At 56.4% G+C, this 17,809-nt stretch overlaps 1 protein-coding gene across 1 annotated transcript; it reads right to left on the minus strand.

The window, feature by feature from the left end:
• Positions 1-262: 262 nt before the first annotated feature.
• On the minus strand, positions 263-17,032 carry SPARC (secreted protein acidic and cysteine rich). Its single transcript, XM_019535255.1, has 10 exons — positions 16,916-17,032; positions 7,693-7,765; positions 5,898-5,948; positions 5,356-5,440; positions 4,785-4,906; positions 4,484-4,604; positions 3,034-3,167; positions 2,386-2,534; positions 1,693-1,841; positions 263-977 (listed from the first exon to the last, which is right to left on the minus strand). The coding sequence occupies exons 2-10, from the start codon at positions 7,747-7,749 to the stop codon at positions 949-951; spliced, it is 897 nt and encodes a 298-aa protein (XP_019390800.1). The 5' UTR covers positions 7,750-7,765; positions 16,916-17,032; the 3' UTR covers positions 263-948.
• Between the last annotated feature and the right edge of the window lie 777 nt (positions 17,033-17,809).

The raw sequence follows: 17,809 nt of genomic DNA on the forward strand, positions 1-17,809 counted from the left end.
GGACCCCCCCAAGGAAACATTTGCTTGGCTATTTCCAGTGCAGGAGTGTTGCTTCCAAACCTCACAGAGCTTCCCCGAAAGCACAGGGCTCGAATTTAAGAACGAACCGGACGTTGGTGCGAAGCGGTCTGGGGGCGCGTCGCAGGGCGCATCGTCTCGGCTGCAGCAGACTGGCGAGAGCGAGCGCGAGTGCAAGGACCATCACCAAGCACATCAGTGCCCAGTCGAACTTGAAAGCACAGAAAACGCCGGGACAAGACAGTCATTGAGCCATGAGCAAGCAAGGAGCATTTTCAAACCTTTATTTTTAGAGGGGTGTTTTTACATGCTGGTGTAGAGAGAGAGAGCTTTAAATTTTGTGCGCTTTGAATGTTTTTGTGCCCAATTCCTGATCAATTCAAGCCCTGGGAAGTTCAGATTTGCTGCTCTGGACTTTCTGAATCCCCTCTCCTTTCTCCGTGCCAGGAGCTCTGAAACATCACTAAAAATCCCACTGCTAAGCTTCGAAAAGCCCAACTTTCCAACAACCTCTGGATAGACCTTCCCTCACTCGCCTTCTGGAAATCAAGGAGTGAATCACCTGGGCTGTCTTTGCTCTACATTTAAACATCTGAAGAACGTGGTGTTAGTAAGAAGCTTTAAAAATAGATCCAAGAGAGGAGAGGAAGAGGGGGGGACCCGCCAGGACGGGCCATTGCAGCAATGCCGTTGACTCAGAGGATCAGTGAGAACGTGCAGAAACGGGGGAGTGAGTAGAGCATCCTAGTGGCATAGATTAGGCAACTAACACTGAGTTTGTTGTGTCTTTTAGCACCGTTAATATGTACGATTTAGACCTATATTAGCACCTTGTCCCCAGGGGAGAAACCAAACCAAACAAAGGTTTCAAAATAAGAGGAAACAGGAGGTTAAAAAAAAAAAGGTAGGCGACAGAAGAAGGCTGGTGGCTTAGATGATGAGGTCCTTGTCAATGTCCTCTGCAAAAGAAGGAGAGAGAAGAAATGAGGAGCTGGACTGGAGAAGTTTGGTGTGTGCTAACTGGAACGCAGCTAAGGCAGCGTCACCCCCGCAGTGGCTCCGTCCCACGCAAACCCATGGGCTGCTGCATGGAGAGCCCCTCTGCCAGCTAGGAGATGCAGACTGCTTTCCAAGGACCTTCTCCGAAGGCCTTGCTACGAGGGGAGCGCCTGCAGACGGTGCTGGGGATGAAGGAGGGGATGGACAGGCACCACCTTAGCTTTCCCCGGGGCCGGGAGCTCGGTGCCCCACCCGTTCTTATTGCATCTTCCAGCTCCGGCGGGAGCACGCTGGGTCTGAGACACGCGGGGTGCCCGGGTGGGCTACCAGCAGGACAAGCCCCCCAGGAGAGCCACGTTCCCGCTGTCTGCACCCGCCACAGAGAGGAGCAACAGGGACCAGGTCTTTGCCACCAGCCTTAGTCCACCTCAACCCTGGGGGGTCCAGGAGAGCTCTGATGTAGCAGCATCTTACTACCAACTTCCAGAGCTGGGCCAGCGCTGAGAGCAGAGGACCCAACGTCCTGCCTGTCCCTTGCTCTGCAGGCTCCTGAGAGCTTGTCGGGGGTGTTGATGGCTGGGGCGGAGGGGAGCGCTGTGATGCTGGAAGCCGCCCCTCCCCGAGCATCCCCAGCTGTCCTCCGGGCAGGGGAAGGTGGCAGGGGCAGGTACTCACGCTCCTTGATGCCGAAGCAGCCGGCCCACTCCTCCAAGGCGATGTACTTGTCGTTGTCCACGTCGCACGCCTCGAAGAAGCGGGTGGTGCAGTGCTCCATGGGGATCAGGGGGGCTCGGAGCGGGGCCAGCTCGGTGTGGGACAGGTACCTGCAGGGAGAGACGCCGCTGTCACAGCTTGCCAAGCAGCATGTTGGGGGGAGAGTCCGGGACAGACCTCGGCTTCCTCCCCTGGCTCGCGTTACAGTCCTGCTGGCGGGTGCGGCGGACAGTGCATTGCAGAACTTCAGTCCTTTGGGTCCAACTATAAGGATGGCCTGGGGTGGCCTGAGAAGTCCTCAAGGGGAGGTTGCCATGCAGAGCATCCCCTTCATTCACCCCACGGCTGCTCAGCCAAGGCGCCATCCGTGCTTCTGAATGCCCCCTGAAGCCCACATGCCCCTTTGCAGGTGCCCTGAATGGCACCGTACCCACCATGCTCCCACCTGGCCCACATGCCCATTTGCAGGTACCCTGAATGGCACCGTACCCTGCCATCCCAGCCGTGGGCTTCCCGTGGTGTGACGCTCACCACTGCCCCTGGGTTGGAAATAACCAAGGGGTCGCCTTTGTTTGAGGTCAGTCCGGGCGAGCGCCCAGCCACGCAGAGGGGAACGAACAAGGGGTCTCCAGCCCCCGCGGCAGAGTCCCTTACCCGTCGATGGGATGCTGGTCCAGCTGGCCAAATTGCCAGTGCACGGGGAAGATGTACATGTTGTAGTTCTTCTCGAAGTCGCGGGCCAGTAGCTCCACGGTGTGGTCGCCGGCTTCCAGGCGCTTCTCGTTCTCATGGATCTTCTTCACCTGTTCACCGGGGAGATCTCGGTCAGCAGCCCCGGGGTTGCTGGGGGGGCCAGGGGATGGGGCGCCTGGGTGGGGTGTAGCAGGCGAGGTTCAGAGCACAGCTAGGTGGGAGGGATGATTAAGGAGCAAGTTTCTTTCTGTGAGCCGTCTTGTCCTGCTGTGGATCTACCTGCTGCCGTACCACAGGTGGGTCCAGGACCTCACTGGGGTGTGGGTTTGGGCCAGAAGCAGCATGCAGTGGGGTGCACCAAGGCTCGGAGGTGCACTAGTGTGTACTTTGCTAGGCACATCTGCATTTGCGTGTGCACAGAGCTGGGCTCGGCATGCACACAGGGGCAGGCGTTGCACACCTGTGGGCAGTGGCGGGTTCCCAGTACATACTGAGGCACGTGGAAATGGGTGCCCTATGTGCAATGGGTGCATTCCTGGTGCATGGGTATGTATGCCGGGGGCTGGGCTCTGCGTGGGCACAGGGGACCGGGTCGTGGCCTCCTCTCACCTTCAGCTTCTGCTTCTCGGTCAGCAGGTTGTTGTCCTCGTCACGCTCGTACAGGGTGATCAGCACGTTCTTCAGCCAGTCCCGCATGCGCAGGGGGAACTCGGTCAGCTCAGTGTCCAGGCACGCGGGGATGTCTGAAATCCAGCCACCCAGCACGGCCGTCAGCACAGGGTCCGGTGAAGACCCCCCCACCTTCCTACTAGCACAGAGACGGGAACCCTTGGCCATAGCCAAGGGCAGCAGTGGCTGGAGAAAGGTGGGTCTCAGAGGGGGAAACCCACTCTGGACACAACCGTAGCTGAAGAGATCTCCCTCCGGGGGAGGCACAGCCTTTGGAGGGGAGCAGGCAATGGGGAAGGAACATGCTTTGCGTTTAGCCCCAAGTTTCTGGTTCCCCGGGGTCCCTGGCACTGGGACTGTCGGCAGGTTGGCACCATTTTAAGGGTCCCGCCAGCTCCTGCCTCCAATTCCCTGCTCCAGATCCTCCATCTCTTCCCTGCCGGCTGATTGCCTGGACATTACGGCCCTCCCCAGGGGGAGAGGATCCAGTGAGGAAGAAGCAACGGGAGCAGCTGAGACCCTTAAAGCATGAGGAGTCCCTTCCTGCAACATAGAGACCTGGTCCTCCGATGCAGGGATCTGTCCTGAAAAGACTCAGTCTCCCTGTGCCAGTGGTTTTCAGGGGGTTGCAGCATCGTTATAATGCCTATGAGGTTAGCACATGGCTCTTATACCAGAAGAGCCAGCCTGGCCTGCACATCCTCCCCCAGGCGGGGGTCGGTGCTGCTCCTGGGGCCCCAGGGAGTGCCCCTTCCTGGTGGGTCTCTATGTTTGGTGAGGAGCTGGCTATAAGCCTTCCCACCCCTCCATCTGATCCCAGTCACATGAGGCCAAGAAGAATTGGGGGCAATCCGGAGGCTAGGGGGTCTGGAGTCCACATGCACAATAGCCGGCATCTTGTACGGTGCCAGGTGCTGCTTACTGCTTGGCATTAGCTCATGCGAGCACAATCGGGCCATTAGGCGAGGCGGGGAGCCGGGGAGACAGGCAGGTCTAGACAGGTCCCAGCTTGGCATTTGAAAGTGGGCAGGCCAGGAGGAAACAAGCCGTTTCTTTCAGGAGTGCCGAGCCAGCATCATTCCTAGCCGCGGGGCTTGCAAAGGTATTAGACCCCCCTGCCCTGGCAGCTGGCGCGGATCTGCGGGCCGCCTTCCCTGGCAGAGCACAGGTCCCGCAGAGCGGTGCACGGGAGCTTGCAGCGCATGGGGACTAATGGAGGGTTGCTCTGGGCCTGGAGCATGCCTGGCACGCTGAGATACCAGGAGCCCATCCTTCAGCCCCCCTCAACACGTTGCAGGGCTGCAAAGCAGAAAGCAGAGCTGGCTGGGTGCAGAGCGAGGGACGCTGCGCCCCACCGACCCCCTTCCCACCGGACAAGGAGCAGACTCACATTTGCAAGGGCCGATGTAGTCCAGGTGGAGCTTGTGCCCCTTCTTGGTGCCCTCCAGGGTGCACTTGGTGGCGAAGAAGTGGCAAGAGGTGTCATAGGTCTTGTTGTCAGTGCCGCAGACCTGGTGGGAAGGGCAGGGTCAGGGGGAGGCAGCCAGCTCACGAGGGACCTGTGCTGGACTCCAACCTGTCACCCCTGCCCTCCATCAGCTTGCCCCAAGCTGCCAGGGCCACAGCCCCGCTCCTCGACTCCCTGGTTTGCTCCCCCAGCCTCCGCGACCACGTTCCCATTCCCCGCTCACCTTCTCGAACACGCCGGTGCTGCTGGGGCAGCTGGAGGGGTCCTGGCACACGCACATGGGGGAGTTGTTCTCGTCCACCTCGCAGACTTTGCCGTGCTTGCAGTGGTGGTTCTGGCAGGGGTCTGGGACAAGGCGGGGAGCAGAGTTAGAGCTCGCGGCGCAGCAGCATCAGCGGCCTGGCCTCAGGAGCCCGGCCTGTCGCTGCTTTGGCCACAGGTAGTTTCAGGAGAAAGTTGATGGGAAGGGGATGGAGAGCAAGGCCAAACATTGCCCCCCAGTGCCCCCCTGCAGCCAGATTGAGGAGACCAGGAGGTTACTAGCATCCCAAAAACAGCTGGAGACCTTTCCATTAGCCAGTTGCTCCTCTGGTTAATGCTTTGCACCTCCGGCTCTGTGGGAATGTAGGGCAACGTGCCGAAAACAACCAAGTCCCACCATAACCCCCCACCCTCTGCCCCTGCTGTGTGCCCCAGCCCTTCCCGGGGCATCGCCCCGTCTCCAAAGACTCAACCTCCGCCTGCCTTGCCTACATGTCCCCAGGGAGGGAGCGTTGAGGTGGGAGGCCACTCACTTTCTGCGACGATCTCCTCCACATCCACGGTGGGTTCCTCGAACTCTCCAACCTCCACCTGCACGGGGTTGACTCCCACGGGCTCCTGCCAGAAGGAAAAGCAGCTCAGTTGCTGCCAGGGGGTGACCAGCCGGGGGGATGCATGCAGAACTGCCCGGTGGGGCAGGGAGCCCCAGGACAAGCTGATGATGTGACGTTTGATTGATGCCGTTGCTGTTGACCAGGGAGGGAGGGTGGCTGAGCTAGCTTCCAGCACAGGCAAAGCCAAAACCCTTCCCTCTTCGGGATCTCCACATCCTCTGCCAGGTCTGCGATGTATATACCCATCCCCAGAGCCCTTCCCAAGAAGATGACCATTGGGAAGGGCCTGATCTCCTCTCCCCAGTTGAGTGGGGGCCTGCTCTGACTCCCAGCCCAGTTGGCCACAACAGCGACAGGGAGAAGAAATGACCATCTGGGTGCCGCGTGTGTGTGTCCATGCACAGACCGAGGGGTGCAGGTGCAGGGCAGAGAGAGGGAAGCAATGCGGCAGGGCCTCGTACCTCTGTTGTAGGATCCTCCACTACCTCGATCTCGTCAGGCAGAGCATCCTGCTGCAAAGAGGGAAGCGAAAGGCTGTTACGTCTTGGTTCACTCATGGGCCCCCCCACAGCTTGTAACAGCCCCTCTGTCATTCATGGTGGGAGTGTGGATCTCCCAAAACGCAGCCAGGCCCCTGGGCCAGGAGACCTGGCTGGTTTAGGGAGCTGTGAGGTGGTGACCCATTTCTAAGCCCCTGCCTGTGGGTGGGAAGAGCAGCATTTTGTACCCAGAGCTGCCGCAGCCTGTGAGAAGGAGACATGCACCCCGTGCTCTCTCCTGAAGACTTCGCTCGAGCTCGTCTGTTTCTTGACCTTCAATCAAATTCCTTCCTAGTGAAGTTACAGAGCTCGCTCTTACACTTGGAAAAATACAGCTGACCCCCTTCCACACTCCCTGGGTCGTCCTACGGAGTCCGCTACCGCTGGGCTCCGAATACTTCGCGCTGTGGGGGTGGCCTGCAGCCTTATCTCCCTGAGCCGCACGAATTCCTGAGCCAGAGGGAGGAAGGACCATGTGATGCTCAGCGGGTGCACTGCGATTTGAAGAAGAGCTATGCAGATACAGGCCTTGGTGTCAATAAAGCTCAGCACAGGCCTCCCCCAGCCCTCATCCCCAGGCAGGAGCGGCTCTATCATGTTGAAATGCAGTCTCTTGCTCAGAATAGATATCCATGCCCCGGTGGGAGCTGGTAAGGAGGGTGAGGGAGCAACTGGAGCTCCCATTTGAGTCTCTTCCGCTCGCAAACCCTCCGGCGCCTGCTCCTGGCTGGCACGGCCTGGCTGTGGGCTTCCCCACCCCCTCGGCGGCCCGCTGCCAGGTCTGAGAGGTGCCTGCACATGGAGACCAACCCTGCTAATGCTGGAGGGGCTTCTGCTACAGACAGGACAAAAGGCAACCCCACCTCCCTGCCTAAAGGACGATGCTAGAGATTTTGCCACCTTAGCTAAGCCCCTCTTAAAACTCTACCTACCCAAGGGGCACTATGAAACTATGAAACTGGGAGGGTCTAAGAGCTGGTGCTGGTTTCTTGCACTGGGGTGACTTTTTCAGTGGTTTAGCTGGGCTTCCCCACACCTTTGAGGTCCCAGCCGGCATCTGCAGAGGATCAGGTACCGGGAACGGTTGGGATGCACCTGCCTGCACTTACAAGCAGCTCCAGTGTTGGCCTGTGTAAACCCCTTTGCCTCTGATTTTGGCATGGCTTATCCTACATTTGGGCAAGGATAGGACCCCCAATACCCCTTTCAGCCTCAGAAGGCATGCCAGCGTCCTCACAGCAGGGCTTGGCTAGGCACATGCAGCATTTTCTCCTCAGTACTGACCGCCCAGGGAATCAGGACTGACCTCCCAGCCTTGGTGGTCACTCCTAGAAGCTTTTGCTGCAAAATAGCTCTGCAGCTTCCTCCCCTGCCCTGCGTTGGCTGCGAGGCGGAGGAGCAGTTCAGGGCAGCCAGCGAGGTAAAGACACAGCTGTGACCCCAGCACAGCTGGAAGGCAGATGATTATGAAGGCCATGGATGACCCTGTTTTGGGGTGAAATGGGTCATAAGCTCACTGTCCCCATGGGGCAGAGCTGGGGCAGTTACAGCTGAGGATAATTCAGGGGTCCAAGACATGAGAAGCTGTTCAAAAACACCCAGTACAGGGATGTGGTGTGGTGGGTACTGCAGAGGGGCATAGGGACAACCTGCCCCGGGGGCGGTACCCACGGGAGGAGGTGACTGTGACAGGGATAGGGTGAGCTGCAGTACTTACAGGGGCTGCCAATGCCTTGCCTGCCAGGCAGAGAAGGAAGAAGACCCACGCCTGCATCTTCTATCAGTGGAGCCTGGAGAAAGGAAAAGAGCAAGGATTAGAGGTTCTTCCTGCAACCTGCGGCTTTTTGGCCAGCACAGGTGGCTTTGCGAGGGCATCCAGGTAGGTAAGTGCTATGGCTGATTCGAGATAAGTTAGGACGCAAGGTGGAAAAGGCCAAAGAGGCCATGAACCGGGAACGCAGCACTCCTGTACGTAGCCTTGATCTCTGAGCCTTAAAGCACTTTGCAGTGATGCCCTTGCCAGGTTTACTCCCAAGGAATGGCAATCTTTTTTGGTCATTTCTGCCCGTTTAGGAGTGGGGGAGAGTTGGCAAGAAAGTGCAACAGAAAAAATGGCTTTCTGGAAGAAAAGAGTCTGAACGTTGTGGGTCTGAAACATCGGAAACCTACAATTAAAAAAGGAAAAGCGGTTCTGTTGCCAGGGGAGGGGGCACCATTTTGCACCAAGGGACATTTGTTCGGGTGCAGAAAATAAAAACTTTCCACACCTTCATCCCACCCTGGGAAGAAGCGAACGTGGAAGAAGGAAAAAGAGAAAGGGGAAGAAGGGGAGAGAAGCAAGCTTTGAGACATGCCCGTGCAGACGTGTCTTTGGGCCCCGAGCATCCCTGCAGGGGAAGAGGCAGCCTCAGGGCTATAGCTGGCCTTCACTGCGGCTGAGCTGGGAGACGTCTCCCTGCACAATGGCAGGAGAAACCGGAGCAGAGTCTGCAGCTCTTTCTCCCGAGCCCGTTCAGCTCCCAGGGGCGGCTGCCCCAGCAGCTGCTTAGGAAGCCGGTCTTAAATCAACCCCGAGCGAGACGGGAGGCCTATAAAACAAACCCTTCTTGTTCCCCCTCTGCCGTTTCCGGAGTGGAGGGATTAAACCCTTCTGTGCGGGGCTGGGGGAGTGTGAGAAGGACTCTCAGCTGCACGCTTATTATGCAGCCCCAGTCCCGGGCCCGAGGGGAGACGCGAGAGGCAGCTCCTCACTTCCTCCCCCCCGGGCCAGCAGAGCGCCAGCGTTTGTCTCGCCTCTGAAGCGGTTTTGTCGCCTTTCCAAGACTTCCTCCTGCTGTCGCTTCCCTCCTGGCTCCTCCGTCCACCTGTCCCCACCGCACACGTGTCAGCCGGGCTCTCGGGCAGCGAGGGGTGCGCGCAGACAGACCCCGGGGGTCTGTGTGGAGGGGAGTCCAGCCCAGCAGGCGGGGTGCAAGTTGGTCTAATAAAAGATATCGCATCTACCCAAAGATGTCGTGATGGACAGCACTTTCCCTGATCGGTGCAACCCTGCATTATGCATCGAGCCACCTTGGTGCTGACTGGAGCTAGAGAGGGACCCCAGGGAAATCCTAGCGAGGATGGAGGAGGCCGCGAGGCAGGCTGGAGGGGATCTCTGTGGTCCTCACCTGACTGTAAGTGGAAGGACCCGCTCTTTTACAAAGGGGCATCTTGCCTCTGCCTTTTAGCAGCTCCGGCATAGCCCTGCCTCACTGAAATGCGAATGGCCAAAGACAAATTGGCCCGCTCGAGCTCCAATAACATCTATTGCTCGCTTCCTTCCTTCCAGCTATCTCCCTTCCTTCCTAAAGCGGAGCCAGGAGCTCCACCATGCAGAATAAAAAGCAAACGGGGCGCTCAGAGGACCTACACTTTGACCTGGAGAAGCACAGCCAGCTACGCCTGCTGCAGTATTAGTACAGGCCACGAGGGTAAAATATCCCCAGCCACCGCCAGTGCCTACCACGTACCTCCCAGCTCCCTGTGTCAGCCGGTTGCTTTGTTCTTTAAAACCCAGCGTGTTTTTGCTCTCTGGATGTTGAGATATGTTGCTGGAGCTGGGTGGACCCAGCGACGCTACCCATTTTACGTGAGACAGGCGGTGCGGAGGGGTGTGAGACCGGCGGGAAGGGCTGCCCCGAGGAAGACAAGAGCTCAGAGGCAAAGCACTTGCTGTCCCCAACACGGGGCAGGAGCTGACATCTCGAATCGGCAGCTGAGAAGCAGCACGGGCAGGCGGGGGCTGGATTTCCTCTGCTTCGTGCATACGCAGGCCTGCCCGCCGCCCCCTCCCCCTCCTGTTCAGTACACCAAGTCCCTTCCTCTCGCCTTTATTTGCTCTGGAGACCGCTGAAAGCCTCCCTGGCGCTGCCAAGACCCGAGGCTGAGGTCACAGGTTCTTCCCTTTTGAACGGCACGGTGGGTGGAAAAGTACTGCCCGGTCCTCCCTGCCCTGGCCTGGCGGCTTGTGAGGGCTTTGCTTGTGCTTCCTTGCAGGCTGTGTTTGCTTTGGAAGATGCTTTTCCCCCCGTCGAGGTCCCAGGTGTGGAAAGTCCACAGAGGGAAGGGGGGAGAGGACAGCGGTGCCAGCACCCGGCCCCACATGGCTTCCAATGCATGCCAGGAAGACCAGGCCCCCATCTTTATACCCTGGACAAGGCTGGGGTCAGGGAGTTGGATGCTCATTGTCGTGCCTGGTGGAAGAGGAGATGCGGATAAGCTCTGCCAGCAAACAAACCTTGCCTAGGACATCTCACGCTGGAGACAGGAAAACTACGGCTTTTTTTTTGGTTTTGTTTTTTAAAGAAAACTAAAATAAAATCCCACCAGCCCCTCCAAGGGGCTGCTTTCACCCCTGCCGCTGCTTGCAAAGGACAGCGCGTCCTAGTGGCGCAGAGTCTGGCTCACAGAGTCCCTCAGTGGCAATGCAGTGGCTCTACCTTCCCAACGTGGTAGGGTGATGAGCCCCTGGCGTAACTTCCCTGCCTCTGGATCTGCTACGGGGAAGGTGCCATAGTCTTCCCATCCCCTCTCGTCGTCCTGCCACGTTCACGGCCTGTCCCGTCTGCACTGGGTGTCAGCCTTGCCCAGGCAAGTTTGCACCAGCGCTCACTGGCATATGCTGCCAATTCGTTCCTTGGACTGAGTCTGTGATACGTGCCCTAAAACCGTATCCAGGAGCCCCAGACTGTGATTTCCAGTGGCCTCCAGTGACCATGAGCACCTGGTTGCTGCTCCCTTAGGGCAGGGAGCAACATCCCTCCTGGGTCTAAACAAGCTCAGACACTGTAGCTAAGTGCTGGACCAGCCCAAACCAGCCACTGTATAAAACTACCCCTGAATCTTCCCTACAGCTCTAGCCCATCATCTCAGGTACCTGTTACGGTCACATCAGGGTGCTGCGGGCCACAATCTTCCAGCAGCCATGCACCAGCTCCTGCCAGGGCACTCTGTCCCCGCTTGGCAGGCCCCACTTACCCTCCCCAGGGGCAGCCACTGCCTTCCTCCTCTTCTCTGGCTTGCACCATCCCTTATACATGCACTAACCTTGCATTAACCCGCCCCAGGCGGTGGACCCTGCAGGCACGTTCCTCCCTGCTCATCTCTGCACTGAGGGCTGGGCTGGGATCAATGCATGACTCCGCTGACCTGCAGTAGGACCTTGAGCTAGTCCCTTCGCTTCTCTGGGCCTCTCTTACACCCCTGCAATCTGGAACCAGGAACTCTTTGCAGGACAGGTTGCCTCGTCAAACCGGTTTGCACCGTGGCTCTGATACGGAAGCCCTGGGATGCAAGCGGAGGTTAACGTGCTAGGTATCTGTGCATCATTTTGGATCGTTTTGTCCTGTGAGGAAGCAAGAGCTGGGAATACGCCAGGAGTTGGCTAGTAAAATAATCTCCCAAGGGACCCCTGCCTCCTGCCCTCGAATGCCTAGCACAGGGTGACACCAGGGACAGCCGCCACGTGCTGCATCAAAACGTGGCAGCATCAGGCCTTGCACTCCTGTGCTCGAGCGGCACCGGCTGTGTCCCCCAAAGCAGCCCTCTGAGCCATCCCACGCGCCCACGCGCTCTCTCCGCCCGGCTGCCTCTGCCACGTTTCACTCCCGAGATGCCTGCCTCCGGCCGGGAGTGGGGGGGACCAGCGCTTCCTGCAGATCCCAGCCCCTCATCACTGTGAAAAGGGGGTGAAATCCCTGCCTGGGGGTTACAGAAGCCCTTAGGGGTGAAGGTCACCCCTTGAGCAGCCCCCATTAGGGCACAAGTCGCCATCAGCGTTATCTTTCCTTCCCCCCAAACTCGTCTGCTTTGCAATACACACATGCACAGCACTGAAGTTCAGCCAGCCCCAGAGCTGGACCAGCCACAAGTCGGGATCTCGATGCTGTTTCTTGGGGCCTGGACACAGCTTTTCACCCTCTGTCTAGAAGAGGAGCTAGGAAAGAAAGAGGAATTAGGAAAGTGCTTCGCGTTTCATCAAACTGCAGGCCTCTGATTCATTCCCCAGCCGTCGTGTTGGCTCTGGGGCAACAAGAGGTTCAGGGGAGGGGTGGAAATTAGTGGAAGCTGTAAATTGATGCTAATCGGTAAAAAAGGGGCAATGGCTCTGGTTTTAAGCTTCTGCGGTGCGGATGGACGGTTCTCCTGTGTCTATCATAAAAAGAAGTCTTGCAAGACTAGTCTGAAATCCTGGGTGGATGCAACACATTTATTTTATTTGATGGACAGATTAATTTTGCCCAAATGAGTCCAAGGAGACGGAGCCTGAGTGTCCCAGCTCCTGCCCCCACCTCCTCCTCTGCCCGGAGGCTCGGCTCTGTGGGGGCCATGGAGGAAGAGGAGGAATATCTGGGCTTGGGAGCCCCGGCGTGGTCCATGTGCCACGAGCCTCGGGTCAGGGTTACATAAGACCCACGGCTGCCACGTTGAGATTCGGGAGGAGGGAGGGGCAGGGGAGGAGTCTCCACGTTCGCCTGCGATGTGGCACCCCCCGAAGCCAGTGCAAGATGTGGAAAAGTGATAGGTGCGTGATCCATCGCCGCGATGCACCTCCCTGAGCCCGACTCAGTCCCGTCGGCCACAACGGGAGTTTGGCCACGGACGGCAATGAGAGCTGGCACTGTATGAGCACGGCTGCGTCGGCCTGCCTCCTTTCGAAAGCACTTGGCCTTTTCTTTTGCCCAAGGCTGAATGGATCCTTTGTTGTCCTCCTTTGCACCCGAGATGGCAGGACCTGGGGTGGAGAGGGGAGGGTGGGGTGTAAGTGCAGGCTGGCACTGCAAGACAGAGGCAGGCCTGGTAGGTGAGGGCAGCAAGGAGATCTCCAGGCAGTAGCCCTGCTCAGATCAATCTGCTAGTCATTAAGGAAGCCTTTCATTAATTAATATGCTGCTGGTAGCTGGAGGATGGCTGCAACTTAGGAAGGAACAGCTGTTTCAGACAGAGCAGGGAAACTGCAGGCGGCTCCTCTCTTCCCTGCGGATGCTCCACCGACTTCCAAGAGGCTCGTCCTGCTCTTTCTACAAGGAGGCAGGGCGGTGTAGCCGTTACAGACCCTGGGCTTCATTTCTGTCTCTGCTACAGCCCCGCTGAGCCGTCTTAGAAGGATTCACCCCATGGTGCCTCAGCTTCCCTTCTCTGCTGTAGCCCTCAAAATCCGTGGCTAGCAGGGCCTTGTTCTTCGTCTCACATCAGCAGCTCTGCAGTGACTTCAAGAAATTGCAGCGACCGAGGGCCAACAGAGCGGGTGTAAAAATACATCCGGGGACCAAACTGTCCCCAGATCCAGGAGGAAGGCAGCTCTCCCCTAAGCAGAAGGGGAGCGTGAGGATCCTCTGCTCCGCAGCCCAGACTCTCTCCCATTTGATTTAGCAAAAAAAACCCCACACCCATGGGCTAAGCGTAGGCTTCAGACACAGATGTTTTCGTCCATCCCTGTGGAGCGTGGAGCCGAACAGGCCCAGCTTGGGGCAGTATTTTTCCAGCTCATGCCTTCTCTGCCAGCTCGCTGAGCTGTGCTGCCAGCTCTGTGCACCAGCCGGCTGGAGAAACAGCTGGAAATTTGGGTTGGATGGATGGCGAGTACAGCCACGTAACTTGTGTCCACGCATGGAGCTGGACTGATTTGAATTATTTCAGGAGCAACTCAGATCCCTGAGAGGTGGGATTTCTACTAGGGCATAGATCCCACCTCGGCTATCAGCTGCAGAGCCAGGCCTCACAAATACTTGCTGGGCTTAGCCGCGGACCTCAATCTGAGCAGTAACGGATGCAATCATGGAGCACGGAGCGGGGGTTTGTTAAGCAGATATTTTCCAGGGAGGGGGAACGTCCAGGCACGTGGGCCAGCCCTGCACCGTGTGGGGCTGAACCTGTAGGACCCACCTCTCTGATGTGGTTGCTTCAGGGGAGGTGGGTCTATTTGGCTAGGATATGCCTTGGGCTAAACATGGCATTTTGGCTAGGGAACGTCGAAGGGAGGTATAACGTTACACTGCAAATGTACAGAGCAAACAACGCCCTGCTCCCTCCATTGGATCAAATTCCTCCGCCCTTGCTCCCTTGACTCCACTATTGTCGGTGAGATTCCCCGTAGCACGAGCTATATTCAACATGCACGGTGGAGAGAGTTTCCAGGACCAAGCCTAAACTACCTTATACCCAGAGACGAAATACAGCAAAATCCTCTCTTGTCTGCCAGAAAACAAGTGCCTCGACACTGCCCAAAACACCGTCGCTGCAGCTGGCTTGGGCTGCCGTCATTCAACTGACATACTCCACGGGGAGATGGACCCGACGGTCACGAGGGTATAGCCTTGCTGGGTGTTAAAAGAAAAAAAAAGTGGTCCTTACTGCAGAGGTGGCCTTAGGGTTGTTGGGGCCCTGGGCAAGAGAGTCATTTGGAGCCTCTTAGAGGCTTAATTTTGACGACCTATGTATTTTTTTAATATTCTTTGGGCGAATTCGATAAATAGCCGATAAATGCAAATAGAGACACTTCCTTGCAAAAACTCCACCCCAAAATAATTTTTTTGCAAAATGTTGGGCTCCCCTAAGGTGTGTGCGTGGGGGGGCTGGCCTCCCCTAAGGCCACTACTGCTTACTGCCTCCTGAGTGATGCAGACCAGCGCAGCAGGGTGGGCGAAGGGAGCAAAAAAGAAGTGAGGGAAGAGCGGAAAGGAAGAGACTCGATGTCTAAAAGCTTTGGGATGCTACATGGAGAAGCAGGAGGGATGGTGCTCATGTGCATGCTTCTGGATAGATCCCAAGCGCTTGCCCGGCAGAGTCACCAAGCTCCCCCCGGTCATCCCCGCCCGGCTCCGGCCTCCATCTTTTCCAGGACAGGACCCTGAGAGGGTTTCCATGGGAGCCGACATTCCAGCTGGGCTGAGTCATGTAAGAGGAGAGCTTCTGCAGGGGGTGGCGCTTGGAGAAAGTTTGAAAAGTTTGCTCCCCCCTCCCTTTCCATCTCTGCCTATGTGGCAGACAATGCCTTTGTTTTAACTCTTTTGCAGCCGGGTACATCCAAGTAACTCTGTCCCTCCCCAGCCTGGACTAACAGGCGGCAGTGGTATTTTTCCCTTTGTGCCTCTGGGTTTCTTAATTATTTGAGCTGGGTTTCGCAGCTCACATGCCATCTACATGTGCGCTTTAATGCGCAGTAGCCTATTTTACTGTGCATTGAAGCGTCGTGTAAAAAAAGTGCTGTTACACGATGTAGGTGGTAGCCACGTTGGTCTGAGGACATAGGCAGACACGGTTCTTGGGGTGAAGCTGATATCAGGCTCCTGTGCATCAAGTGTCACTTAAAAACCATGCACATGCATTACTGTGCATTAGGGCAGCCTCATGCACATTTGTTTAGTATTTCACATTGGAGATACCCTGGTTGTAGCCATATTGGTTTAGGGGAAAAGGCATACAGAGCTCTTGGTAGAGGTGTGATCCCTTTTATTAGACCAACAAGATTTTTGCAGAAAAGAAAGCATTGCCCTTAAGCTTGCAATTAAAGACATTTTTTTTTTGCAAAAATCTTGTTGGTCTAATAAAAGGGATCACACCTCTACCAAGAGACCCGATTGACATTGGGGTGCATACATGACGCGGGGGTTTAATCAGCCCTAAATTGAAGTGGTGTTGTTTAAAACCCACAGCTTCAGTTTAGGCCCCCCATTTCATCTACACACGCCCAGAGATACTAAATTTATTGTGCATTAGGAAAAGCACCTAAATGCCCATGTAGATGGGCCCACAGGGTAAGACCCCCTCTCACCCCAGATTCAAATTTGCTTGAAGATCTTTGCACTTCTGTTTGAGTAAGAAATTTTTCCCCTTGAGCTGCATTATCTGAAGTTTTTAACACCCAGCTAGACAAAGCCTTGGCTGGGATGATGGAGTTGGGGCTGGTCCTGTTGGAGCAGGGGTTGGACTAGATGTGACCTCCTGAGCTCCCTCCCAACCCTCATTTTCTATAATCCTTCCAGTGCTTTGCTAGCAGGGCAAAGCTGAGATGTTTTGCGCCCAGGACAAAAAATAGAAAGGGTATTTGGGATGCCTGAAACGCCGAAAGGGCAGCTGCTGCCCTTTAAAGGAAACAACTGTTTGTTCCACTGGACAGACCTTAATAATGTGAGCATCTCGATTTGAATGTCTCCAAAAAGTCTCTTTTTTAATTTTCTCTCTGAAAGCCCTGCCCCCCTCCTAGGGTTTGTTAGCTGGAGGCAAGAGAAACAGAACAAGGGAAAGGACCTGACTCGGGTTCAATGCCTGTTTGGAGGAGACAGAAAGAATAAAAGCAGCTTTCTTTGCCGGGAAAGCAGGAGGGGATGTGCAGAGAAAAAGCGCAGAGGAAATCTGCACAACGCCTGTTCTCAGGAAACAGGAGAGAGGAAGGAATCAAATGACAGCGCATGTATTACTCTCACCCCTTAATGAATTGCTCCTGATTTAGAGCTGGGTTTGATCCACCCAGCAGCCGACGAGACCTGCCTGGGAAGGAGCACGACCCACCTCCCTCCAGAAACATGCAGAGATGTATTTTTAGCCCCTGGCAAACAAAAGGAAGGAAATCCAAAAAGATAACAACCGGTTTGCCCTGGGAAGATTGAAAACTCCCATTTCTGATCACTGCGAATATGGAACGGCAAAATAAGGATTTCAGCAGAGACGAAGGGCTCGGAGAAGAGGAAGCGGGGAGGATTCAAGTAGGTCGTTTTTGTTAGTGCGACAGCATCGCTTTGCCCACGGTCCCCGTCCCTCCCAAGGGGCAGAACTTTCTGTGCGGCCAGCGGCTCCGATCCCGGGGTTAGACGCTTTGCAAAAGTTGACCGGATTTAGTAGTGGCCAAGTGATGAGAAATAAATGACAGCAGAGGAAAGAAGAGACACGGCTGCACGGCATACCTCACAGACGGGGCGGCGGAGAGGAGAAATCTTCAGGCTCTCTGAAGGGCTGAAGGAATCTGAAGGTTTTAGAAGCAGCAACAGGAAACCCGTCTATGCGCTGGGCTGGGTTTCTGTCTGTCTGTCTCCTCCTCTTTTTTTCCCCTCTTTCTCGCTCTGCCTCCATCTCTCTGGTGGGCTGTCCTACCCCCCCCTTCCCCTTCCTCCCCAAATTTATTCTGAGTTTCAATCCAAATGATAGACCAGAGTAATCAAGTGGCACTGGAGGGGAACGGGCCTGCGGGAAGATTCCCAGGGACAAAATAGCTGCAGGTGGCAGCCCGTATCCCACCGTTCAACAGAAAGAGCCCCGCTGGGATGGCTCGCATTGCTGCAAGGAATTTGCCCGTTCTTTGGGGGTTTTCCAGAGGAATGAAGTCTCTGGGGCATCTGAGGCCGGGCTTGTGCAGCGCGTTATTGCAATGCCAGTAGCATTTCTACTGCGCACGGTGCAATGAGATGGTTTATTCCCTCCTGTGGGAGTCCTCATGGGGGATGACATAGGGCTGCCGAGTGCCCTGCTGTTTACAGAACAAACCGCACAGGTCGGTGTCCCATTAATTGCCAGGGGGGTTAAACTCTGGTATCTTTAGCGCCCATTGGGTGTTTTCACCCTTTGGTCAAAGTAACTCACCAGCAAGAATGAGCTGGCCGAGGGGGCCCCGTTGGCCAGGATGCCCGTGGACCCCTGGGAGTATTCAGCATGAGGATGGATGTCTCCCCCCACGGATGCGAGAGCGCTTGCGTTTCACCAGGCTTGCTGAGCCTTTCCAGGTTCATTCCTCCTCTGCGGTTCAGCAGCACCACGGCAAATAAATAGGATAATGCAGCGGTCAGCCCCGCCACAGTGCCACG

The sequence above is a fragment of the Crocodylus porosus genome, unplaced genomic scaffold (genome assembly GCF_001723895.1).
Source record: "Crocodylus porosus isolate Cpor-Errol unplaced genomic scaffold, CroPor_comp1, whole genome shotgun sequence".
NCBI classification, from domain to species: domain Eukaryota; kingdom Metazoa; phylum Chordata; order Crocodylia; family Crocodylidae; genus Crocodylus; species Crocodylus porosus.

What these genes read in the sequence shown, in the direction of transcription:
- SPARC (XM_019535255.1), bottom strand. Translation starts at nt 7,749, where the DNA reads ATGCAGGCGTGGGTCTTCTTCCTTCTCTGCCTGGCAGGCAAGGCATTG. An exon ending in GCAAGGCATTGGCAGCCCCT is followed by an intron (nt 5,949 to 7,692) that starts GTAAGTACTGCA and finishes CCCTCTTTGCAG; the next exon opens with CAGGATGCTCTGCCTGACGA. An exon ending in CTACATCGGCCCTTGCAAAT is followed by an intron (nt 3,168 to 4,483) that starts GTGAGTCTGCTC and finishes GCTGGATTTCAG; the next exon opens with ACATCCCCGCGTGCCTGGAC.